Below are 23,410 nucleotides of genomic sequence, written 5' to 3' on the forward strand. Positions count from 1 at the left end.
GTAACATGAGGGCAGTGATGACATTGAAGCATAGGCCTAAATTTAGAACACGAGGCTTGCGTCCCTGAACGCTTGGCTGCGGCTGCGGCTCCGTCTCCCAACCTGCCGGCAAAAAAATATCAGGAACCTCGGGCAAGTCTTTTGTATATAGCTGAAGTACACTTTCCAACCTCAACCGCACCTTTACAACCCAACTACTCAGAATCGACGCCGTCGTTTAACCTCCTCACTCCAAAATCCGACTCACCGCCTATCGATAAGACGCCAAACATCTAAACACCCCGCTCGTAGCTCGTAGCTCGCACCCCACGCCCACGCCCACGCCCACGCATTCTCCACCTCAGTACCTTCACCCGACGACAATTCCACACAATGGCTACAACCGACGCCTCCGCCCCGCTCTTCGACGCGTCCCTCATCTCGCCAGACGTCCTCAAGGCACTCCCCGAGGGATACAACTGCCGTCCGATCCGGCAGCAGGACTACCATAATAACTTTTTGGAGGTGCTGAGGGTGCTTACTACGGTTGGGGATGTGACTGAGGAGGTACTTGATTCCTTTGTTCCCCACTCAAAACGTCTGCTAACCCGCTCCCCCAACAGCAATGGAACGAACGCTACTCCTGGATGGCCGCGCGCAACGACTCGTACTACCTACTCTGCATTACGGACTCGAGCGACAAAATTGTCGGTACTGGCGCGTTGATCGTCGAGCGCAAGTTTATCCACTGCTTGGGGGTGGTGGGGCATATTGAGGATATCGCTGTTGCGAAGGATCAACAGGGGAAGAAGTTGGGGTTGAGGATTATCCAGGCGTTGGATTTTGTGGCGGAGAAGGTTGGGTGTTACAAGGTATGTTTTGGATTAGATTGGATTGGGTGGCGCGTCGTGGCGCGTGTGTGGACATGGAAATTGTGTGTATATGCTGACGATTTGCAGACTATTCTTGACTGCTCCGAGGCCAATGAGGGATTCTATGTCAAGTGTGGGTTTAAGCGCGCGGGGCTCGAGATGGCGCATTACTATGGACGGTGAGGGGATTGCGTTGTATCTAAAGGTGCTGAAGAAACCCGAGTGGGTTACTACAGCGGGAATAAACAAACAGCTGAGTCTGGGACTACTTCTCAACTGTTGATGCATATATAGGCGTTACAGAGGACGAGTGCGTGCGAAATAGACGAATGAACATCAAGAGATCATACCTCTGAGCAGTCGTGTCACGTCGATATCTCCCCGTTTTCGGTTTCTACATTGAACTTTGATCCAGCGACTCGCCTCTTGTCCTTGCTCAGAGAGATGTCTGTTCTGGATTCACCAACTCAGATCCCGGTCACGTTCTACGGGCTTTTGTAAACTGCTCCTCTGGATTTCACTGACATGTCAAGGGATTATGCCTGTTCGTTTAGTGAAGAGGGTGTTGGCTCGATTGACAGACCTTATCCACTAACGTCTTGACACGGAGTTCGATCGCGTGTTCCGAACCAAGCTTCAATCCCCCTATCGGACCAGGGCACACAGATCGAAACTTCCCGCGAGATGACACTAGCAAATGGTGGCGCACAGGGAGAAGAGGTGAGCACACGGAAGCAAAGATGATCCTTTCTGACAAAGTCAACTAGTTAAACGCGCGAGAACATCAGAAAGGCAACATAATACAATGACCCTACGGTATGTAATTCTGTTCTCATCCACATCTTTTTTCTCGTCTAACAATCTTGCTCTTACTTTGTGTAGTGGTGGTACAAGAAATCGCTAAATGTGAGAGAGTTTTGGTATCTCACTGAAGTTTGCTCGTTTGATTGTTTTGCTTTTGCGTAGTGAAAGCATCACTCATTTCTACACGAAAGCAACACGATTTTGTAGTTGCGTCGCACAGGCCTGCATAGCATGCGTGCTCAACACCTTACTCTGTGCTTCGAGTCTGTTCTTTGTTCTCTCAATTGCTTTACCATCTACTTGAAGGATATCACACACAAGAGAAGTATTTGGATGTAAACTGGGGCAGGCCGTGCGGTGCAACATGGAAACGAGCTCCTTTACATATACGATTATTCAACTCAGCTTTCGAACGCCGTCTCGCTTGCAGAATGAGATTGGCTTTTCGTTGGGGACATATAACTGCGCGAGGTGTCTAACTATGGGGGTTTTCAATGACTATTGCACTGAGAGCAACCACTCTTTCGGCTGCCTGCCACTCTTTACCATAATCACACTCTTTTAATACCAGTCTTCAGAGCACGTCCACTTCGTGGCTTAATCCAAAATGCGTCTTTCCTTAATACTTGCTTCGGCACTGAGCCTCATTTTTTCAGCCGAAGCCGCCGCCATTTCAAAGGACGCGCGCTGCGGCCACTACGGAGGAGGAAAAACTTGTCTAAGCAGTGGTTTTGGCGACTGCTGCTCGCGGTACGGCTATTGTGGCAGCAACACCGATCATTGCTCCACCTCGAAAGGATGCCAGCCCGGATACGGAACTTGCACCCAGAAGTCGACGTTTGCTGGTTATGACACTTTGACGCGGACAACGCGCTCCTCTCTTGTCGACCCGCTGTCGCGCACCTCGTCGACAGGTACTCGGTCACTGAGCCCTACGTTCATTAGCTTGCCATCGAAGTCGAAGTCGAAGTCGCCAGGCTTGTCTACATCTAGCAGCTCGTCCCAGAGTGCGATACAAACTTCTTCGTCGAGCATTGTAGCTGGCACGTTCATAAGTCTTGTGGTCGGCTCTTCGTCGACTATCGTAGCTAGCTCTCCATCGAGCACTATAGCTGGCACTTTTATCAGCATAGCCAGCTCTTCGTCAAGCGTTGTAGCTGGTACTCTCATAAGCACAGACAGCTCTTCCTCAAGCGTTACGACCAGTCTTTTGTCTAGCGTTACGACCAGTCCTTTGTCGAGCGTTGTAGCTGGCACTTTTGTGAGCGTTGTAGCTAGCTCTTCATCGAGCATCGTAGCCAGCTCCTCGTCAAGCATTGTGGCTGGTACTTTTATAAGCGTAGCCAGCTCTTCATCAAGTGTCGTAGCCAGCTCGTCGTCGAGCGTTGTGGACAGCTCTTCGTCAAGCGTCGTGGCCAGCTCCTCATCAGATATTGCAATTAGCTCTTCGCCAAGTTCAGCTTCGAGCTCAAGAGTCATCTCCTCTCAGGTCTCCTCGACATCACTATCTACTGCAAGCACGTCCTCGACTTCTTCTTCGGCCATCGCTAGTCCTACCTGCTCTAACTATGTTGATAACCCCACCTTTGACGATGTGGACTTTAACCAATTTGTGTCATGGACTTCTTCCACAGAAGCGCCTGAAGATTGGGCGTTTTCCGACATCAGCACCAATCCTCATAGTAGTGGGCGTGCATTCGTTGCTAGTAAGGACAGCAACCCCATAGGACAGCTCACCGTATCCCAAGCACAGTTTGCTATTCCTCCGGGCACACAGGTTGGCTGTTCTGCTTGGGTCAGAGTTGTGGGGGCCGTAAGTGGGCAAACAAACGTTGAGGTGTCCCTTAACGGGGTTACCTGTGGAATCCAGTCATTTTTTGGGCGATCAGATTGGACCAGGGTGGGAGGTAACGTCGCTGTCACGGATACTACTTCGTCGCTTATCATCACCGTAACCACACTTGGCCAGCTGGATGCCTCCAGTGACCCAATCTTCCAGATCGAATTGGATGACGTCGAGATTCTAGCTGCGTCTTGTATCTCGCCATCTGTACCTACATCTGGTAGCCCCATGCCAGCACCAGCAACACCCTCGTCGATATCCTCAGTCAGCATTCCAACGCCAACTGTCATCCCCTCTCCGATAGAACCAAGCCCGTCAACGTCATCGAGTGCGCCCGTTTCTGCGCCGTCTCCGTCAGCGATACCAGAGACTTGCATAGGTCCTATTTTGACATGGAAGACAATAGATGCACCCGATGGCGATCAACAATCTATTCCGGGTGAGTTCACGGCGGTGCAGTGTTGCATAATGTGCCAGAATACTCCGGGTTGCACCTTCTGGGCTCAATTTTCTGGTAATTCAGACTGCCTCTTTGTTGTTCAACAGGGAAGCTCGAGGGAAAACCAGTGCCCGCTAGGCATACAGACTGTTGAGTACACTGCGGGAAATCCTGCTTGGGGCCCTGCACAGTGCGGCACCGCGGTACTTCGGGGGTGATTGAGTTCGATACGCGCAGATGGTTGCAGATTGGGCTGCGCACTAATGATTGTATATATGAATCGTAGATCAAGGATAGTTTAATTGAGTGTAGTTTTCTACTTATTGCTAAGTAATCCCCAACTTAAACCTCTCATATGTCACCGTGTAGCTGTTTTGGTTTCGTCGATCAAGTGAAATTGTCGTGTTAGCCGATGAACGTTGATATCTACCTGCTCTCTCCTTTCTTCCGTCGTCAAACCCCCACTCGCCGGGTTGGCCATTGAGACATGGTGGGCATTTTCCTCCAAATGTTTTATAGGTGTTGATGTGTTTCATCTTAGCGAAACAGTCATACCCATTTGGGCCTTTCCTAGAGTCTCCGCGAATCCACCGAGGGCATCTTTTGATCATTTCCTTGGGGTTGATCCAACGATGGCCACATTGTGTGTAGGTGCTGTAGAAATCTGTGCACATTGTATGGATCTTAGAGTGAGGTCGGTCGGCCTGGATTTGGTGGTGTGTTTTTTGTCAGATAGAGTTTAGTGGGATTAAGGACAGATGAGAAAGGTTGGAGTATTAGGCGGCGCTATGCAAGGGCACTTGTATTCATTCAAGAATCAACACGGGTATTTGGATGCCAAGATTTGCGTTGACACATACGATGTCACTTTCATTATCCTCCAAACGAGGATTCTTTCGCTGATGTTGTTCAGCTTGTGTGAAGAACACATGTCGGATTGGTGATATACTAGCCATGGTCACATTCATAAAGGTGTGACAAGGGAGTGTGTATCATTAACTGCATCTCATTCACCCTTCTCGTCATGTCATGTACAAACATTGAGTTTCAAACAGTGAAAATCGACATATCGAATGGGAGATCGCTCGCGATCGAAGATATAAGTATACCAGCTTTTTTACAAGGTGTGGGAGACACTCCGCAAAGCTAGAGCATCCGTCTCCAGGTAATTCGTTGTTGTGTCATGTCACACTCGAATGTAACGGGCGAGCTGGGCTTTGAGAAGCGCACCTCGGGTGTTGTCATGATTAATGTTTCAAACACCGACGCATAATTTCACAAGTCGCATCTATTCTTGAACGAATTTCCAAATTCTTGCTTCTCCGAGCTCGTGCACTTTCAAACGACTAATCACCTGCCACTTTGTACATAAGCCATCAGTTGCTGACCTTCTTCCACAAACACCCCGTACACATCCCTTGGCTTCGGTTTACCACTCTGTGTTCTCTTTGAGTCTCGGGACACGGCGATCCGAACCGCAACTCCTCGGCCTCTTTGCAGATGTGCAATACCGGGCCATTATTGGGCTGTGGCTGCGGAATCCAGTGACTACATACATATAGCGTGTATTCGATGTAGCACATCTTTTCCAGGGCAGTGAATGGATGGTGGAATGAACGGGACGTGTATGCGTTGCGCAGAAAGGACATGTAACAGAATGAGCCAGATCTGTTGTCGCTGAGTCAAGTCGCTCGGAAGTTGTATTGCATCAATCCAATGTGTATGGTATTGACAAATTGATGCTTGACGGTAGTGGAGTTGCTGCAACTCCCGGCTTGACCATATGTAGGATCTTTTCCTGCTTTTCAACCAGTAGTGAGATTGGCGAACTAACATGATAATGCTACATAGATCAGCGGATCTGTCAATCGCCCAGTTTTGGAGAGATCTCTACCTTGAGGTTGAGGGCAGCCCAAAGAAACTTTCGAGCTTTTACTGACCACACAAGTTGATATCAATTGGCAAAACTCGACCACAGGTTTTTGCTGACAGATGCACCCAGGAAGTTCTTGCACACCAGCACCACGACCAAAAGAAAGAGAAGTGAAATTGAGAGTCATGAGAGTATGGACGTATTTGATCTTGTTTTGTATTATATGCCATGTGCTCCTCTGTAAGCAAAAGTAGTGGCCTCGATGTAGGCCTCCCATAGAGGTTTACTTTACGTGGGGCGTACTCTGCCCCTTACTGCCGCACCTGCATGCTCCATTTCATATGCAGACATTCGACGAGGTCACTATGATGGTGGAGTGAGTAGAAAGGGGAGGTCAGACGGCAGCGCGGCATGCCAACGAAGGACGACTTCTGACATGCAGGCCCGCTTCTTCTCGGATGTAACCGACTGGGCGTTTAGCACCTCAATCTTCGTTCAGACCTGGTTTTGTGAACGCGAAGCATGCGACGGCTGAGGAAGAAGAACACAACTTAGGGAAGATGCAAGGAAGAGGAAGAAACACAACCTCGCGCCAACGCTAGCTCATCTCGTCATCCATCTCCAAATGTGCTCCCGCAAACTTCTCATCCGTGCTCATACCACACTACCGGAATTTATGCGGCCCTTTCTCAGACCAAGGCTCGGCTCGTGTTAGCGATGGCGCATGCACCTCATCACGATACCCAGGGGCGCCCTACCGCGAGCACTATCAACCACACACAGTCGTTCCACGCCGCGCCCACGCACACCAGACGGACGGACGGACATTACCAAGCAGACCGAAGTCATGAGGTCATCTCTAAATGAAATACATTGAGTGCTTATTCTCCCACACATTGTCCGCCTGTCCCAGCCGGTATCGTCAATTCCAGCACCCTTGAGAAGGGCAGACATCAGACGCCGACTGGCTTGTGCAGTAGTTCTAGATTCATTGTGTCAGTCATCCGTCTTCCATGCGTAGCGTGGCATTGCAGGCATAGCAATCCTTCTGCAATGCAGAGAAATAGGCAAGTGACATTAATCTGGCACTTACATGCAGCTCGAACTTCCAGCCAAGATTTGCCATCTTTCATACAACGCAGTCTCGGAGATGAATCGAAATCCGGAAAACGTCACAGAGAAGGACCAGAGAATCTTCAACTGGATAGAACGCGGGTCATTCCACGAAGATAACTTCTAAGTCTTAATCATAGAGGTAGATACGCGTCCTTCTGAGACTTACATATTGGCATTCAACCACCAATTTTCTATCCTTGTTGTTCTTTGTCCTGAAATCTTCCTGCGTACCCTTGCCTAACATAATACAAACCCCCAGTGACATCGACCACACCAAATGGGGTTTCTTTTAGATCCAACTTATATGCGTTTAACGCTCAGAAGAGAAGAAGGAGCTTTTAATGTATGAAACTTGGGATTACTAGCATCACCCACAGGTAAACGATATACAAGAGAGCTCGATTGGATGCTGAGGAATAAGACTTTGATGTCGTTGGACAGTAGTAAAGAGGGGATATCCAGTTAATCTTACAAAAGTAAATGTGCCGTTACTCAAGACTGATGAAATATTGATCGTTGCATATCCAATATATCACCTAATTTCACGACCCAGATCCTCCAAACTTCTACTTCTGCAGCATGTATTTCCATCGTGATGTTGCATTCTGTTAATGTATTAGGCACGTTCAATTCAATATAGAATTCTTACAACAATACTGTTGTGCGGTCGAGTAGATAGTAGATAGGTGGCGTTCATGGCGATGGACGTAAATGGCAGGTTCTGGCGCCGTAAGCGCTCCTTGGCTTGGACCCTCCGAAGGACGTCGAAGGAAGAAAAGTTACACAACACGTCACATCCCTCATTCCGCGTGAAGCCTACTCCCCTCCCCGTAGGCTCTCCCCCGCTTTTATATACGTCCGTATGTATACGATACGACCAGCACTGCGAGCGTGCACAGGAAGAGCTCCAGCACGATTGATACGCGGCCGTCGCTACCCATCGCCTCCACGCCTACGAACTTTACACACCACACGTGCCCTCGGGCAAGCCGCCGGTCCACTCCCGCCTCCAGACGAGAATGACGTCAACAATCCCACGAACGATGCACCGGTGACGACCGACGACCCAGAGCTTCTTGCTCAAAAACTACAGCGCTCCCGCGAATCATCTCGACGGTACTCGGCAGCCTTGCGCCGGCAACAGCGGGGGAAGAAGGCGCAGGGATTACCGCCTGTACACGTACCGGACTGGTTTCTGAAAAGGAGGGTGATACGGCTCGAAGATGTGCCAACAGAAACACAGCAGCGTGCCAGGCCGCAGGCGCTCTCGGTTGTGGTAACACATGACGGGTCTGGGGAATGTGCAAGTTGCTCTATTCCGGCATCGAAGGACCTAGATGCGGCACAGACTTTGTCGAGGCTGGTACGAGGGCTTTGGGGGAGAAGACTGGATGATGCAGAGAAGCGCAAGGTGGAGAAATATCTGGAGGAAAGAATAGCATTGGCGCAGAATGCACAGCCCACGAAGCCATCCGAGGGGAACGAGGAGTCAGATGTGAATGCTGAGGTCGAAGAAGCGGGAAAGCTAGTCAAGGTGTCGGACATCGCAGCCGAGTTGAAGAAGCTGGAGGCTGACCTGGAACTCAGTCCAGAAGCCCGCAAGAAGCTGGACGCATGGAGAAACCCAACTGCCAAGCTCGAACGGATGCTTATGAAAAGAGAAGCGGCCAAAACACGGCAGTCTCGCACGCCAAAGCACATATCAGCCTTGGTCCTCGCTGAGATCCGCGCGACAGTTGCAGCATCCCTTGCAACATTACGACCATCCATGGGCGACTCATTTCCCTCGACAAAAACAAATCTGATTCTGCATTCGCCAGTAGCTGAGCACGAGACATTGGTAGACGAGTGTGTACAAGATGTCGCGCTGGAGCTGGGATCCGACGTCATCATCCTACGCGCACAGGACCTTGCACAGCTGGCAGGAGACTATCTAGGCGAAGGGCCAGAACCATCCCCCCGTTCGATTCGTTCGTTGGGTTACGAAACCTATCGACTGAGCTCAGAACTTAGCAACGCGTTTGACGAGGCGGGTGCAGATGATCTCGCTGAGGACGACTTCGAAGCCAATCAGCCCCAACCAATGGACCAGCCTGAGAAGCCGAGGATGCCATTCATGCATATCCTCGCCCTTTCGCCTGCTATGAAGGCTCTGACTCAAAGCCTGAAAGGAATGCAAATGCCTGCGTCAGGTCAGTTCGAGGCTACCGCTAGTGCCGTCAGCGATGAGCCAGGGCGTTCCCAGAGCCAGAGCGAGATCCAACTTGAAGATTTGAAGCTAGCAACTCTGCTGGAGGCGTTGGTGGATTCCAACGAGCTCAAGCAAAGTCGGGGTCTTGTAGGGAATGGGAGCGTAATATTGCCTCCTTCAGAATCGAGTCAAGCGCAAACGCAAACGCAAACGAAAGACCCTAGCTTCTTTGACTACTCAGTGAATTCCGAAGGCGCCGAGCTCGAACTTGACTCTACACTGCCTACGTTGGCGAAACCTGGAATCAGTATGGCTGTAAATATTGGCTCGTCACCGAGCGCGCCACAGGTTCCCGAGAAGTCTAAGATCATCTACGTAAAAGACTACAAAGAGCTCAATGCGACGCATTACGGTGGTCGAATCATTCAGAAACTAGAAGAGCTGGTTCGAAAACGGCGGAGCTTGGGCGAGAGTATCATGATCATCGGCAGTACATGCTCTCGCGAACTCACACCTGAGTTGTCCGCCGGTGGAGTTCATGGCCTTCAATCTGACGATGAGTCTGGTTTCTTCAGAACAATCGTCATGGCGTCAGAGTCGAATGACAAGCTGGACGACCTTCGCATGGTTTCCAAGGGCGACATGTCATCAGATTTGTCGACGGCGGAGAAGAGCAAATTTCAGAATATCAACTTGTTGCACATTCAAGACATGCTGCGGTGTCTGGACCCGGTGGTTGCGGCTAATATTGCGGATGTGGAGAGGAGTCCTCAACTTTTCCGCCCGTTCGCATCGATATTTCCCAAGAGGTATCGATACCATGTATTCACTTATGATGAGGTGCACAGGATAGCTTTGACGGCTCTTGGACTGCACATTACAAACCCTGGAGTTACGACAGACGGATCTGCAGCATCACTGAGCTGGGCACATGTTGCCCTTGCCATGGGGCTACTGAAAGCTAGCGATGTCGCCAAATATGTGTACTTCGACAAACTAAGAGAATCACCAGAACGCGGCAGACAAAGAAGCGCTTCCCAGGGCCAAGAACCAGAGCTCGAGGCCAATGTAAAAGCTAAAAAGCGAGATGGCGAGGTCAACGCAGAGCGTCAACGTAACCTCCAACGCATCGCATACAGCGCGAACAAGCACGAGAAGCGACTTATGCCAGGCATCGCAGACCCAGACCAGATCAAAACAACATTCGAGCAGGTGCATGTTCCCAAAGAAACCGTAGACTCGATCCGAACCATCACCTCACTATCGCTCCTCCGCCCCGACGCCTTCAACTACGGCATCCTCGCCACGGAGAAGATCTCAGGCGCGCTCCTCTACGGACCCCCAGGAACAGGCAAAACCATGCTCGCCAAAGCCGTCGCAAAGGAAAGCGGCAGCACCGTGCTCGAAGTCTCCGGCAGCCAAATCATGGACAAGTACGTGGGCGAGGGCGAAAAGAACGTCGCCGCCGTGTTTTCCCTCGCGCGCAAACTCTCCCCCTGCATCGTCTTCCTCGACGAAGCAGACGCCATCTTCGCCTCGCGCGACGCCATGCGCGAACGCTCGTCCCACCGCGACATCCTCAACCAGTTCCTCAAAGAGTGGGACGGGCTGAACGACCTCTCCGTCTTCGTCATGGTCGCTACGAACCGCCCCTTCGACCTCGATGATGCCGTCATCCGCCGACTGCCCAGACGCCTCCTCGTCGACCTCCCCATGCAGGCCGACCGCAAGGAGATCCTGCGCATCCACCTGCGCGGCGAACAACTCGACGCGGCCGTTGACCTCGACGACATGGCGAAACGAACCCCTTTCTACAGCGGCAGCGACCTCAAAAACGTCGCCGTCTCCGCAGCCCTGGCGTGCGTGAAAGAGGAAAACGAACACGCCGCCCGCGCGGTTCGCGATGCGGAGATCGAGGCGGAAACCAATTCGGTAGATGCACCGGAAACGGAAGCTGCGGATACACATCACACTGAACCCCCCTCTTCCTCCTCCTCTACAAATACATCGGCACAAGCTCAAACAACCCCCCTTCTTGTCCGCGGCCAAACTTACACCTTCCCCGCTAAACGCACACTGCACACACGCCACTTCGACGCAGCGCTGCAGGAGATCAGCGCCAGTATCAGCGAGGATATGAGTAGTTTGGGTGCTATTAAGAAGTTCGACGAGCAGTATGGGGATAAGAGGGGGAGGAAGAAGAGTAAGGGGTTTGGGTTTGGGGCGGGCGGGGAGAGGGATGAGAGGAGTGCTAGGGTGAGGGTTTGATGTGTGGGTTTGATGGGGGATGGGGAGGGGTGTAAAATAGGGTGTATGGAATGTTCTGCTTCTTTATGGTTGGGAGATGTGCTGTTGTGTGGTGTATGGTGCTACGCTTTGACGAGGGGTATGGATTATACAGATAACAACACATCGATCCGGTCTGGTCTAATCTACTCTTTCTAGCCCCAGAGTATATCAACGAGTCTATCAGTCCAACACAATCCGATGCAACAAATGGGATATGCGTAAACCCAACCCCCCATCCCCAAAGAAACGCCAAACAATGCAACATTCCCAACCCACGTACCCAAAGCCCAAACCAAGTAAAAAAACACTACCCATACCGCACCTGCCCTCGACTATACGCCGGCGGAGGCAACGGCACATCCCCACCACCAAACCCCTGTCCTCCATACCCACCCTGGCTCATCAACGGGCCCTGCGAGCTACTCGCCCCATGCCCGCGCCCACGATACGACGACAACGGCGGCGGCGGGGGTACATTCTGCCCAGCGTATTTCCTGCGCTTCATGCGCCTGCGACACGAGCGCACACAGCAACACAGTATACACAGGACGAGGAGACCGCCGATACCAGCGGCGAGCCCGATGACGAGGGGGAGGTTGTTGTCGATCCAGGAAGTTATTTCGCCGTTGAGGGATGCGCCTTCGCATTGGCCCTGTTTTATTTGCGTTAGTCTCATCTAGGCATCTAGGGATATAAAAAAGGAAGGGATAGTAGGGGATATAATTACATTCTCGCACCGTCCACCCCCGGAGCACGCCGTCCCATCCAGAAAATTCTGCTGCAGGCCATAACACACGCCAGCGCCGAACCGCGGACTAGCACAGCTAAGCATGCAGTTCCTACTATCGCAGGCGTAGGTATCGTTTGACTGTCCGTAATCGCTCATCACAGTCTTGCACTGCAGATCCCTACTCGTGCACTGTCCGCTCGCACAAGCGACGCCATCGCCGCATGACTTCCCATCGTCTTCTGTTTTATCTTCGGGACAGTAAGGGTCCGTCCCCGTGCACGTCTCTGAGGGATCGCAGGGCCCGACGGATTGGCGACAGATGGTGGAAGCAGGGGCGAACTGGCAGTTACGACAGCAATCTTCATTGCTGTCGTCGCAGACTGCGTTGTTTTTGAAGCGGCAGGTTGTGGGGTCGCAGCAGGAGTTTTCTCCACATTGGTCTGCACCGCCACAATCGCATTGTTCGTCTGCTTCCACGATGCCGTTTCCGCAGCGCTGGCCGGTGATGGTGGTGATACCGCGGTTATCGGTGAGGCAGGTGGATTTCACGCTGTTGCGGCCGAGGGCGGAACACACGTTGCCGATGGAGCAAGGGGAGAAAGCGGTGATGCCGTCTGCGGTGGAGGGGTTCATGAGGTATCGTTGGTTTGCGTCGCAGGTGGAGGAGCTGAGGGGGCAGCATTGCTGGGAGTTTACTGTGTTTGAGTTTGCGCACAGCGAGGAGGTGCAGTCGTGGACTGCGCCGTAGGTGTGGCCTGTTTCGTGGGCGATGACTTGCCACTCTGCGCTGGTGCGTACGACGACGTTGGCGCCGGCGACGGTCTCGTTGCTGCCGGAGTTGGCTTGCGAGCCGGATGTGCAGGCTTGGCCTAGCCAGGCGAGGCCGACGGCTGAGCCGGTGTTGCAGGTGGAGAGGAGCGTCCAGTGCGAGTAGTTGTCGCCCTGGGAGCCTCGCCACTGCGAGAACAGGTTCAGGCGGTCTTGGATGTTGACGTTGCCGGTGCAGGCCTGGTTCCAGGGGGTGGACTGCTGCACAGACGTCGGGCAGTCGGGCTCGGTGATGATGACGTTGGCCAGGCCGAGGGAGATGTTGAAGCTGGTCTCGAACAGCTCCGAGGCGGCGCTGACCTGGTCGATGATGTTGGTCTGGGTGCGGTTCCGGTCGCGGTTGAAGGACGAGATGTAGGTGCAGTCAGCCGCGACACCAACAAGGGCGACCTTGCGGGTGCCGGGACATCCCGCCGTGTTGCCAATCGTCGACACCAGATTGACACCTGCGCCGTTCCCGCCAGGCTGGTTGTCAATCTGCCTCTTCCCGAAGACGTTGGCAAAGGGGGCCGGGGTCATCATGTCGTCGCGCGCGCGCATGCCCGCATAGACGGGGTGGTCGTCGTGCGTGTTGAAGCCCAGATCGTCACTCCTACATGCCAGGTCCTCGCTCCTCTTGCGCAGCTCGGCGCGCTCGCCAAAGAAGCCCATGTCCGAGTCCTTGAAGACGACCATCTCCTCGTCGTCTTTCACCTGCACGTCCGGGTCGCCCGTCGTGCGCGTGGCCAGGTAGCTCGACGTCAGCTTGACGTGCCAGTGGTCGCGGGCCATCATGAAGGTGCCCTCGAACAGCGGCTGCAGCCCGTCCCGCCGTATCCCAATGCGCGCCCATCCCGCATCCTGCCAGCTCTTCCCCCTCTTCACCAGCGCCCTCCCCTTGTACACTTTATGCTGGTGGCGGTCGATGGGCTCCTGTCGCGCGATGGTGCCGTCGGCGGCCAGATAGGATATGGTCCCCCCCTCGACGAAGATGTCGTGGTTGGGCTCGAGGCTGAGGCGGATGCGCTGGCCGGCGACGTCGAAGGCGACGTCGAACGACGACACGGCCGTGACGCGGTGGTCGGCCGTCAGGATGTCCACATTTTGAGCTAGGGCAATGCTGCGGAGGGGCGCACGCGCGGTGGATGACGCGGCGGCGAGGGCGGCCAGGGCGAGGGCGAGGGCCCGGCGGAGGATTAACATGGCCAAGTGTGTTTGGGTGCAGGCGGAGCGGAGACTACTACAACAACACGGCGCAAGACATGGGCGGGTGGCTGTCCAAGACGGTGGGTGAGGTTTATGTGTACAGGAACTTGGGGCAAAACAGAGCAGCCCCCGACAGCCATCGGCCTGGAGAGCCTGGTCGTCGTCAGCGCTCGGGGGCAGTGAGGCTTGGCTACGGCTGGCGGAGAACGGGGCTCGGCACGTCCATGCGCCACACTGAGCCCTATGCAGCCTGGGGATGAACCCATGGCGCTCCCTGTTGCTGTCCTACCCAGCCGTTCGACCCGTCACCCCTCGCACACAGATCACTTGCAGACCGAGCACTTGCACACAGACGGCAATCAAGATCAAACAAACACTCCCTCATTCATCCAAGACAGCGTGCTATTCGCAGCACACAATGCATCAGCCGTAGTCTGACTGTTAGATCCACTCTCCCGCCTGCAGCACCCTCGCGCCCAAACTCGGCCAGCGCTACGGCGATCAACCAAACACTCCCTGCCCATCCCATTCGCTCCCGCCCCCGCCTTGCTGCGTTTCCAAGCCAACTACTTCTTCTTGGCCTCGTGCACAATTTCGATGATTTTGTCAACAACCGACGGATCCGAGAGCTGCCCCCAGAACAGTTAGCCTCGTCTACTCCAGTCGAATGCGTCATCCACAGATATATATAAAAAAAGAACAAGCTTACCGTCGTGATGTCGCCCAGCTGGTCCTCCTCGCCCGCCAGAATCTTCCGCATAATGCGCCGCATAATCTTTCCAGACCGTGTCTTGGGCAGATCTGGCACCACGAAAATAGCCTTTGGCGCGGCAAACGGTCCGATCGACTTGCGCACTTGGAGAATCAGGTCTTTCTTGACCTGGTCGCTTGTCTCGGTGCCTTCTTTGAGCGATACAAACGCGTTGACTGCCTGACCAGTCAACTCGTCTGAAATACCCACCACTGCGGCTTCGGCGACTTGGTCTGCGGATGTGTCAGTACAGATGAATACTGTCAAAACCACAATATGACGTACGATGCTCAATGAGCGCGGCCTCGATCTCAGCAGTCGACAGTCGGTGGCCGGAGACGTTTACAACATCGTCGACACGGCCTCGAATCCAGTAGTAGCCCTCGTGGTCACGTCCTGCACCGTCTCCAGTGAACTAACCTGTTAGCAAACGTCTACACCACATCATCACCATACTCACATAATAGCCCTTGTACACATTCAGATATGTGTCCATGTATCGCTTGTGTGCTCCCCAGACTGTACGAGCCATGCTGGGCCACGGCTGCTTAAAGGCCAGCACACCCTCAACATCGTTGCCGTGGATCTCTTCGCCGGACACGGGGTCGATGATAGCGGGCTCGATGCCGAAGAAAGGAAGAGACGCGGATCCAGGCTTTGTAGGTGTAACACCACCCAGTGGTGTGATGACGTGACATCCAGTCTCGGTTTGCCAGTAAGTCTGTGCCAAAGTCAGTGCCTCTTTCATAGTATCTCGTACAACTCCACTTACATCCACAACGTGTGCCTCTTCCTTGCCGACCGTTTCAAAGTACCACTTCCAGACCTCGGCCGCAATCGGCTCGCCGACAGACCCCAGAATCCGCAGGTTCTTCATCTTGTGCTTGACGTGGTGATCACCAGCCCGCTTGAGCAGTCGCAGCGCAGTAGGCGCAACGTAGAACTGGCTGACGTTGTACTTGTCGACGATATCCCAGTAGCGCGAGAAATTGGGATACGCCGGCGTACCCTCAAACACAACTGTCGCCACACCCAGCAGAAGAGGTGCATACACAACATAAGTGTGTCCCGTGATCCAGCCCACATCGCCGCCGCAGAAGAAAACATCGTTGTCGTGAATGTCAAAGACGTATTTACCCGTCAGTGCCGCGCCCAGGAGGTAGCCGGCCGTCGTGTGCATTACGCCCTTTGGCTTGCCCGTCGAGCCCGACGTGTAGAGCAGGAAGAGGGGGTCCTCTGAGCTCATCGACTCGGGCGCGATGTAGTTGGGGTACTTTTCCACCTCCTCGTGCCACCACCAGTCTCGTCCCTTTGTCCATGGGATCTCAGCCCCCGTGCGCTTGAAGACCAGGCAGTGGCTGATGCCGGGGCATTGCTTGAGCGCCTCGTCAACAATCTTCTTCGTGCCAATCACCTTTCCGCCGCGCTTGCCCTCGTCCGTGGTAATCACCACCTTGCACTCCGCATCAATAATACGGTCGCGCAGGGAATCAGACGAGAAGCCCGCGAAAACAACCGAATGCACAGCGCCGATTCGCGTACAGGCCAAAAACGCAATAACAGCCTCCGGAATCATAGGCAAGTAAAGCGCAACCGTATCACCCTTCCTAACACCCATCTCCTTGAGAGTATAGGCGAGCTTCGACACCTCACGCAGCAGCTCGCCGTACGAGATGATACGGCCATCCCCCGCGTCGTCAGCCTCGTATATAATGGCGGGTTTATCCGGGTTCTTAAACGCATGGCGGTCGACGCAGTTGTAGCTGGCGTTCAGCTTGCCCTCGACGAACCACGCGTTGTCGCCGTGCTCAAAGCTGCCGGCGTGGACTGTTTGGAAGTCGCGCTCCCACGAGAGCAGCTCGCGCGCCTGCCGCGCCCAGAACTGCTTTGGCTCCGTAATCGACTCTTTGTACAGCTTCTGGTAGTCTTCGAGCCCGTCGAGGTGCGGTTTCGAGTGCGGGTGCTTGCTGCGGAGATGTTCCGTTAGCTGGGTTCGTACTTCTTTTGGGGGCGCGAGGCGCGCGACGGGTAGGGTGGCCGGCTCGGCATGGCGGGGTCACCCCGCTCTCTCTGCCGCCGTGAAGCTTGCCCGACGCTCGTCGCTGTGATGTAATAACGCAATGGAAACGCTCAACTCACTCAAAGAAAGCCTTGGGGACATGGAACGTGTCCACCTCATGAGCCTCAGCCACGACAGGCGGCTTAACGTTTCCTTCCGACATTGTGTTTCCGCGGGAGGAGTCGAGTCGAGTGGAGTGGAGTGAGAGTGGGGACAAACAAACAGACAGACGAACAGAAACCGAGCGTCTGCTTTCCAGCGCTCAAACTTTCGCGGCGAGGAGGGAGACAAGGGAGGTAGGGGAAGACGTGCAAGTCAAACGGAAGTAAGTAAAGAGTAACTCCCGAGTAAATATGTAGCTTCGGATGAAGGGCTCGGCAAAGCCCTGCGTTTTGTCACTCTAGACGCTGGGCTCGAAGGATCTCAGCACCCTTACCCCCGTCCGAGGCCGATTCAACGGAGTGGAGCTCCGCCTAGGTGGGTAGGTGGGTAGGTGGGTAGCTGGCTGGCGTGATTGAGTATATCTCGCGAGGCTAATGAGTGGGTATTGTATCGTGTCGTGTCGTATCGTGACTATCAACGAAGAACAAGAGAGAGGAACAGCTATACGCAACGACACCTTCCAAAGCAAGCCCCATATAGCCGAACGGCTCTCTTATGTGGTAGGTATGCACAACCCCTCGGGCTGATCAATGCCCACTTAACTTACCCCTCGCGCTCGCGCTCGTGCTCGCAACGACTAAGCCATGCCGGCCAGATGCACCCGTCGTACAGAATGAGGGGTCTGCTTCTACTTCCACTCTCCCACACCCTCACTCACTTACTCAACTATCTCATGCTGCCTGCCCCTCCATACCACCACGGATAGCACGTCGAATCACCGTCTCCGTTTCCCCGGCCTGCCCTACCCCCCAAGCCGCGGGAAATCCGGCGCATTGGTTCGCGCGGCGTGGTCGGGTTGCGGTGCTTCTTACAACTAGTCTATATGACAGCATGTGTGGTGTTAGTTTGATTTATGCATTTATGCGCCGTCATTGGGGGTGTGGTCACGATCATGATGGTATGGCTTAGGTTGGGTTGGGTTAGTTAGGGTGCGGGGAGCTCTCCGGCGGAGCGATGGAGAAGCATCCATGGCGGGGTCGGGGTCGCGATTAGAAATACAGACTTGTTCTTTGGAGAGCGCGTAGACTGTGCTTGTCGCTGTGGTTTTATTAAATTGGACGGGCTTGTGCCGGACGGTGTACAATCTATCTAGATAGTTGTGATTGCTGACGGGCACGCGACTGACTTTATCTATCTACCTACCTACCTAGGTACACATACGTACGCATCCACTTTTCTGCGGTTTGCCATGCCCGCCCATCCCGGACCTGGGGAAGCTGTCGCACTAACCCGAGGTACCGGCATGAACTAGTCCGAAGCACAAGCCTAGGTCATGGAGGTGCGGCAGGGCAGGGTTATGGATTTGGAATTAGAATTGGAATTGGGTATTTAAATACTAACAGGACGAGGCTGCGTCATCACTAACTACATACATAGATAGATGGGTGGGTGGATGGGTGGGCTTCACACGCTGATAACGCCCGCTTCCAAGATAATCCTTCCGTCCACTCGCCTCACCAGCGCAGGACTGACTACTACTCCCCTCCTGCCTGCGCCCTCCCAGACTAGATCGTACACGCCGGGTTGTCCGAACAGCCAGATCCGAAGCTCTAGGGTAGAGGAGATGATGTGCGTGAGGCCTTCGTCTTTGTCCTGGTCGCTGGCCGTAGGATTTGCCCAGGGAAAGAAGGTCAATGAGAAGTGCTCGGCTGCTTCACGGGTGTTTGACGAGAGGGCCCAGGACTTGCGTGACCGGGAGGGGTGGGAGGAAGAGGCGCTGTAGAGGTAGACGGTCAGACGACGGTGAAGGGTGGAAGCTGCGGTATGGTTTGGATCTGTGCCATCGTCAGTCATCATCTTCAGCCTTGCGCCGCTGGTGTTCGTACCAGACACCTCGTCATCGACGCTTGTGCTACTGAGTTCCCTGGGGAACAGTGTCTCCATATCTCCCTCGTTCTCCGGCCCAGTCATGCCCAGGACGTACGCTACAAGCGCGTGTTTGAGCGCGACAGTCGGCCTCGAACAATCCTGCAGCAGTTCCGCCATGTTTACGTCCTTCGCGCCGAATTGCGCGAGCTCAGGTTCCAAACTCGATGTGATACTCGCGTGTACGTCGCGGTAGTACGCATCAATATGTGCGTGGATGTCACCAAACAGCGCAGCAACTTTGCTCTGGATGTTGTGTTCGTCCGCCGGTGGGGGAAGAATACCAGCCAGCGGATCTGACGGAGTCGACTGCTGCACGGGTTTCCGAGCAAGGGTGGCTACAGGCACAGCTGTTTGCGAGACTTGAACGTAGGAGCTATCTCTCCTGCCAACGCCCACACCTTTGGGGGCCATGATTAGCTCTGGTGTTGAGTCCGCGTACGTCTCGTATTTCACTGGTCCACCGCTTGCATTTTGCTTTCTGTTTCGTTTCTTGAAGAGAAGAAAGGCAGCTAGAAAGGCGAGTGCGCCACCGATTATTGCTGTCGCGATGGCGATTCCTGCTACTGCGCCGCTGCTCACACCGTGGTTTCCACTGCTCTTGCTCGAGGGTTGTGCCAATGCCGGTGTCGCAGTCACGGTTGCTGAAGCTGCTGCCGGTGTGCTTGATGTCATGACATATGTCCCATTTTGTGACGTATTCCTTGTACTCGTAAGTTGTGAGTTGGCTTCTCCACTATCATCACTGCTTGTTGACTCATTCTGAGCATCTCCGGTACTCGATGGCGCAGGAGTGAATGTCCCGGCTGGCAGAGTCGAGTCTGGGATGGATCCGAATGACTCTATTCCTGTGGGCAAGGCTGTAGTCGGAAGTATGCTTTCTATCAAACTTGTTGCTGCACATAGCGAGACACCATTCTCGTTCGTCGGACATAGTGGTGGATTGTTCTGCTGCTGCGGCGCCATCTTTCCACAAGAAAAGGCCTTGGACCGGAGAAGAACAGACGACGAGGGAAAAGAAGAAAGGGAGAAGACCAGACAGAGTGTGGTAAGGAAGGCTGATGATATACCACTTCAGCCGTGCTCACGCATCAGGCAACCTGCTCAGCCGCACCGTGCCCACACCCCGCATGGTTTTACAACTCCGCCCCCATGCCATCTTTACTATGCATATGCGAGTGATTGATTGCTGGGCTTATTGTTGTACTGCAGAATGGTGGCTTTGGAAACCCTAGTGCTGATGGAATGGATAGTTTGCCAATGGGGAGGCAGAAAATAAGAGGATCGCTTCAGACGCTAGGCTGAATTGGGTTAGATTTCACTTGCGCAGCCTTCTCAGGTGCTGGCCTGAAAGCAACACATTTAGTTTAAAGTTTCGCGTAGATAAACGAACACGAGATCACTGCGGACTTTGCTTCGTACACGTTTATCGAGTCAGATCTGTATGATCAGCATTCACTTTCCTACTCACAAGTCTGGAGCGAGAGACTCCAAAACGAACCATGAGATGTTCCTTGCGATCCTGTATTGGTTTGATTCCTACCCTGGTCTCTTATATATAAGGAGTGAGCATTCTCCTATCATTCCTGTTCTTTAAGTGTTCCATCCATTTTCTCTATTCGAAATCAGGTCGAAACTCAGTTTATGTCTTCTTTTTAGAACGAAAACTCCAGTCTACCACTTTGCATGTGCCGCACTAAAAACAGCGAAACTCGAAAAGCCCCGATGATTCGATGCGCGAGAGAAAAACACTCCAAACGTCTCAGCAATCCTACCCATATCTTCCCTTTTTCAAAATTCTTATCTGAGGCAGCTATGTTCTTTCTCTGGTCGAAAAACAAACGATCAAGATGAAATGCCTGCACTGTACAAAAACTTGTTAAAGACATTCGTTTTGTGTGACGTCCTGCAAAGAAAACTTTTTGTGCAAGATACGCTTTCAACTGCCCGATTTCCCTGGTGTGAAAATAGAATGGAGTGGGTCCTATGTTCTTTCTCTGGACCAAAAACGACGACACGTCGTTACATGTCTGCTCTGCATAACATATCACCAGAAACGTAGCATATACGTATGAGACTTTTCACAACAACAGAAAGTGCACTACACCCTTCTTCCCAACGTCCCCATCTCCATCCTCACAAAATAAGGATTGAGCATTGCAATGTTCTTCCCCTGGACCAAAAGCCACATATGCCCCTGTATGTCTGCTCTCCAGCATATCGTCAAAAACACACCGCATAAGAAACTGCCCCTCACACTTCATTCCCGTCTCTATTTCTACAAAAGTGCGCATTTAAACGAGCGATGTCCTGTCCGCCGGCCAAAAACTCACGAGACCGTCCAACATGCTGCGGCTCCATTAATCTGCCAAAATGTATACCTTGCTTGCTGTGCTGGTTCCAACTACACAAAAGTCTACCAAATCCTACTTGACTCAAAACAAAACTCTCTGACGCCATATGTCTGTCTAAAATCAACACAATGTTTTGTCATGTTCTGTTTCCAAAGCAGAATTTCCGCAGCCCATGATTTCTGCAAATCCAAAATAAGTACGGGAGCAACTGATATGTGTGGAAATATCGGGTCATGTCGAAAAGCGATGGGCAAGGCGAGACATATATGAGAATTATGTCAAGCATTATGTTACTCGAAAACAGCAACTCCAATGGTCTATGGTGTGGACACAAAGATGCAAAATCACCATCACCACAACAATCACATCCAGTCACAGCGCATTGTTGACTTGTTATTTCATTGAGAGATCTATGACATGATAAGAGATTCCGCTCTTACACGAGTAAAGGAAAGCGCCATCGCCGTCGAATATACATCCATGCCCAGTACAGCCTTCATTCCCAAACTCCGTTCCTTCTCAAGGCTCTCACTCGCCAAGAGCAATGGAAAATGCTGACCCGTGTTGCATGTTACCAGCTTTCAAAACAGACGCTTAGCGGGCGTTGTTCTTAGGAGGCTGGGTAGGCGCTCCCTCGGGCGTGGTGTAACATCTCGTCATACCGCCGTCGACGACAAAGTCAGTACCGTTGACGAAGCTGCTCTCGTCGCTGGCAAGGAAAAGAACGGCCTGAGCCTGCTCGACAGCCTCGCCGAAACGGCCGGACGGGAAGTGGACTTCGCGACGGTGGCGCTTCTCTGCGTCATCGCCGAGCCAGTCCTGGAGGAGAGGAGTGCTGCGGTGGTCAGTATTGACTTTGAGGTATGACAGATCACGTGAAATCGTGTCGTTAGGGAGTTTGTACGTACTTCAATGGCGCTGGGCAAAGCGCGTTGAATCTGAATCCCTCCCTCGCGTGAACCATAGCCAACTCCCTCGTTAGCGCCAACACCGCGCCCTTACTCGCTGTGTACGCCAACTGCGGCGTTGCACTCCCTACTAGCGCCACCACACTCGCTGTGTTAATCACACTCGTCTTCGTCTTGTTGTATTTCCGGAAGCTGAGGACTGCGTGCTTGCTACCAAACCACACACCCTTGACATTGATGGCCTGTGTCAGATCCCAAATCTTCTCGGGTGTGTCAATGGCGTCGGCATCATCGGCATGCATGATGCCTGCATTGTTGAAGAGCACATCCAGACCGCCCCAGGAGTCGACATGAGAGACCATAGCGGCAACATCGGCTTCCTTGGAGACGTCGGTAATCTTGGTGTCGATTTTCTTGGCCTCTGGTACGATGCTCTTCAATTTTGCAACAGCCTTCTCCAGAGCAGGGCCGGAAATGTCGGAGAGAAGGACATTGGCACCTTCCCTGGCGAAGAGGACAGCTGTCTCGAGACCGATTCCGCTAGAAAGTGTTAGATAAATTTGGTGGCTACGTGAGGCGAGAGAAGTTTGATCGTGGATTGACCCCTGATTGTGAAGATGTATGATTCGATAGATATGAAAAAAGAAAACATGACTGAAGTTGAGGATACTGGCCGCTCTCATGCAAATCCAGGCCCAAGGAGTGCTCTGCCATACTTTCCACCTCTTACAGCCAGATAACAAACGTATCTCGGGTGATTTTTCTAAACTCGGCGAAATCAGGAGTCACAGTACTTACCCAGCGGCGCCGGTGATGATGCAGTTCTTGCCTTCAAGTCGACCCATGTTGAATGTATACGGTCTTTATGTTCGAGTAAAGGTGATGTAAGAAGTCTGTAATACAGTCAGGACCCGTGTCAAGCAAGAGACGGGGTCTTATAAAAGAGTCCTCGAGCCAGATATGACTAATATTAGTCAATGGCGGCGACAATCCACCGTTGTGCTGGCGTGGATACGATGACGTTGGCGAGATGAACAACACACACAAGCCAATGGTGTACTCACTTTTAGATTAAGTTCGAGTGATTGAAGTTTTCAAGTGAAGCTGATGTGTGTGAAGTGTGTCACGAAACAGATCTCAACGAGTGTATGGGAGGCAATG

At 52.9% G+C, this 23,410-nt stretch overlaps 10 protein-coding genes across 10 annotated transcripts; 3 read left to right on the forward strand and 7 right to left on the reverse strand.

The window, feature by feature from the left end:
* Positions 1-372: 372 nt before the first annotated feature.
* On the forward strand, positions 373-1,034 carry P153DRAFT_384084 (glucosamine 6-phosphate N-acetyltransferas-like protein; the record flags this gene model as incomplete). The annotated part of the gene is made up of 3 exons (XM_033670305.1): positions 373-546; positions 603-851; positions 939-1,034. 3 exons carry the CDS (start codon positions 373-375, stop codon positions 1,032-1,034), a joined length of 519 nt encoding a protein of 172 aa, XP_033525250.1.
* Positions 1,035-2,316: 1,282 nt separating this feature from the next.
* Positions 2,317-2,478, forward strand: P153DRAFT_267200 (carbohydrate-binding module family 18 protein; the record flags this gene model as incomplete). The annotated part of the gene is made up of 1 exon (XM_033662877.1): positions 2,317-2,478. A coding segment is annotated over one exon (162 nt), but the record flags the coding sequence as incomplete, so codon positions are not given.
* Positions 2,479-2,501: 23 nt separating this feature from the next.
* P153DRAFT_355678 (uncharacterized protein) lies at positions 2,502-3,134 on the reverse strand (the record flags this gene model as incomplete). Its single annotated transcript, XM_033666589.1, has 1 exon — positions 2,502-3,134. The coding sequence occupies one exon, from the start codon at positions 3,132-3,134 to the stop codon at positions 2,502-2,504; it is 633 nt and encodes a 210-aa protein (XP_033525252.1).
* Positions 3,135-3,189: 55 nt separating this feature from the next.
* On the reverse strand, positions 3,190-4,418 carry P153DRAFT_417059 (uncharacterized protein; the record flags this gene model as incomplete). Its single annotated transcript, XM_033672156.1, has 4 exons — positions 3,190-3,678; positions 3,714-3,880; positions 4,086-4,197; positions 4,368-4,418. The coding sequence occupies 4 exons, from the start codon at positions 4,416-4,418 to the stop codon at positions 3,541-3,543; spliced, it is 468 nt and encodes a 155-aa protein (XP_033525253.1). The 3' UTR covers positions 3,190-3,540.
* An 895-nt stretch (positions 4,419-5,313) lies between these two features.
* Positions 5,314-5,520, reverse strand: P153DRAFT_374709 (uncharacterized protein; the record flags this gene model as incomplete). The annotated part of the gene is made up of 1 exon (XM_033669535.1): positions 5,314-5,520. One exon carries the CDS (start codon positions 5,518-5,520, stop codon positions 5,314-5,316), a length of 207 nt encoding a protein of 68 aa, XP_033525254.1.
* Positions 5,521-7,788: 2,268 nt separating this feature from the next.
* Positions 7,789-11,385, forward strand: P153DRAFT_336831 (AAA-domain-containing protein; the record flags this gene model as incomplete). Its single annotated transcript, XM_033665718.1, has 2 exons — positions 7,789-8,454; positions 8,563-11,385. The coding sequence occupies 2 exons, from the start codon at positions 7,789-7,791 to the stop codon at positions 11,383-11,385; spliced, it is 3,489 nt and encodes a 1,162-aa protein (XP_033525255.1).
* On the reverse strand, positions 11,335-14,339 carry P153DRAFT_365504 (zincin). Its single transcript, XM_033667835.1, has 2 exons — positions 12,134-14,339; positions 11,335-12,058 (listed from the first exon to the last, which is right to left on the reverse strand). Exons 1-2 carry the CDS (start codon positions 14,144-14,146, stop codon positions 11,714-11,716), a joined length of 2,358 nt encoding a protein of 785 aa, XP_033525256.1. The 5' UTR covers positions 14,147-14,339; the 3' UTR covers positions 11,335-11,713.
* A 70-nt stretch (positions 14,340-14,409) lies between these two features.
* P153DRAFT_365505 (acetate--CoA ligase) lies at positions 14,410-17,563 on the reverse strand. Its single transcript, XM_033667836.1, has 6 exons — positions 17,040-17,563; positions 15,673-16,867; positions 15,361-15,621; positions 15,186-15,315; positions 14,859-15,133; positions 14,410-14,778 (listed from the first exon to the last, which is right to left on the reverse strand). The coding sequence occupies exons 1-6, from the start codon at positions 17,120-17,122 to the stop codon at positions 14,716-14,718; spliced, it is 2,007 nt and encodes a 668-aa protein (XP_033525257.1). The 5' UTR covers positions 17,123-17,563; the 3' UTR covers positions 14,410-14,715.
* An 852-nt stretch (positions 17,564-18,415) lies between these two features.
* On the reverse strand, positions 18,416-20,216 carry P153DRAFT_365506 (uncharacterized protein). Its single transcript, XM_033667837.1, has 2 exons — positions 18,948-20,216; positions 18,416-18,896 (listed from the first exon to the last, which is right to left on the reverse strand). Exons 1-2 carry the CDS (start codon positions 19,951-19,953, stop codon positions 18,526-18,528), a joined length of 1,377 nt encoding a protein of 458 aa, XP_033525258.1. The 5' UTR covers positions 19,954-20,216; the 3' UTR covers positions 18,416-18,525.
* A 1,504-nt stretch (positions 20,217-21,720) lies between these two features.
* P153DRAFT_312930 (NAD(P)-binding protein) lies at positions 21,721-23,354 on the reverse strand. The gene is made up of 3 exons (XM_033664862.1): positions 23,048-23,354; positions 22,250-22,789; positions 21,721-22,176 (listed from the first exon to the last, which is right to left on the reverse strand). The coding sequence occupies exons 1-3, from the start codon at positions 23,092-23,094 to the stop codon at positions 21,936-21,938; spliced, it is 828 nt and encodes a 275-aa protein (XP_033525259.1). The 5' UTR covers positions 23,095-23,354; the 3' UTR covers positions 21,721-21,935.
* Between the last annotated feature and the right edge of the window lie 56 nt (positions 23,355-23,410).

This window comes from Dothidotthia symphoricarpi (assembly GCF_010015815.1).
Source record: "Dothidotthia symphoricarpi CBS 119687 unplaced genomic scaffold P153scaffold_7, whole genome shotgun sequence".
NCBI classification, from domain to species: domain Eukaryota; kingdom Fungi; phylum Ascomycota; class Dothideomycetes; order Pleosporales; family Dothidotthiaceae; genus Dothidotthia; species Dothidotthia symphoricarpi.

Excerpts from the sequence above, each read along its gene's own strand:
- P153DRAFT_312930 (XM_033664862.1), bottom strand. The coding sequence starts at position 23,094 with ATGGGTCGACTTGAAGGCAAGAACTGCATCATCACCGGCGCCGCTGG. Across the intron at positions 22,790-23,047 it reads ATCATCACCGGCGCCGCTGG|CGGAATCGGTCTCGAGACAG; the intron begins GTAAGTACTGTG and ends AACACTTTCTAG. Across the intron at positions 22,177-22,249 it reads CTTTGCCCAGCGCCATTGAA|CACTCCTCTCCTCCAGGACT; the intron begins GTACGTACAAAC and ends TGACCACCGCAG.
- P153DRAFT_365505 (XM_033667836.1), bottom strand. The coding sequence starts at position 17,122 with ATGTCGGAAGGAAACGTTAAGCCGCCTGTCGTGGCTGAGGCTCATGAG. Across the intron at positions 15,316-15,360 it reads ATGTGTACAAGGGCTATTAT|TTCACTGGAGACGGTGCAGG; the intron begins GTGAGTATGGTG and ends CTAACAGGTTAG. Across the intron at positions 14,779-14,858 it reads AGCTGGGCGACATCACGACG|CTCTCGGATCCGTCGGTTGT; the intron begins GTAAGCTTGTTC and ends TTCTGGGGGCAG.
- P153DRAFT_365506 (XM_033667837.1), bottom strand. The coding sequence starts at position 19,953 with ATGGCGCCGCAGCAGCAGAACAATCCACCACTATGTCCGACGAACGAG. Across the intron at positions 18,897-18,947 it reads CGTCGATGACGAGGTGTCTG|ATCCAAACCATACCGCAGCT; the intron begins GTACGAACACCA and ends ACGATGGCACAG.
- P153DRAFT_365504 (XM_033667835.1), bottom strand. The coding sequence starts at position 14,146 with ATGTTAATCCTCCGCCGGGCCCTCGCCCTCGCCCTGGCCGCCCTCGCC. Across the intron at positions 12,059-12,133 it reads GGGGTGGACGGTGCGAGAAT|GGCCAATGCGAAGGCGCATC; the intron begins GTAATTATATCC and ends CAAATAAAACAG.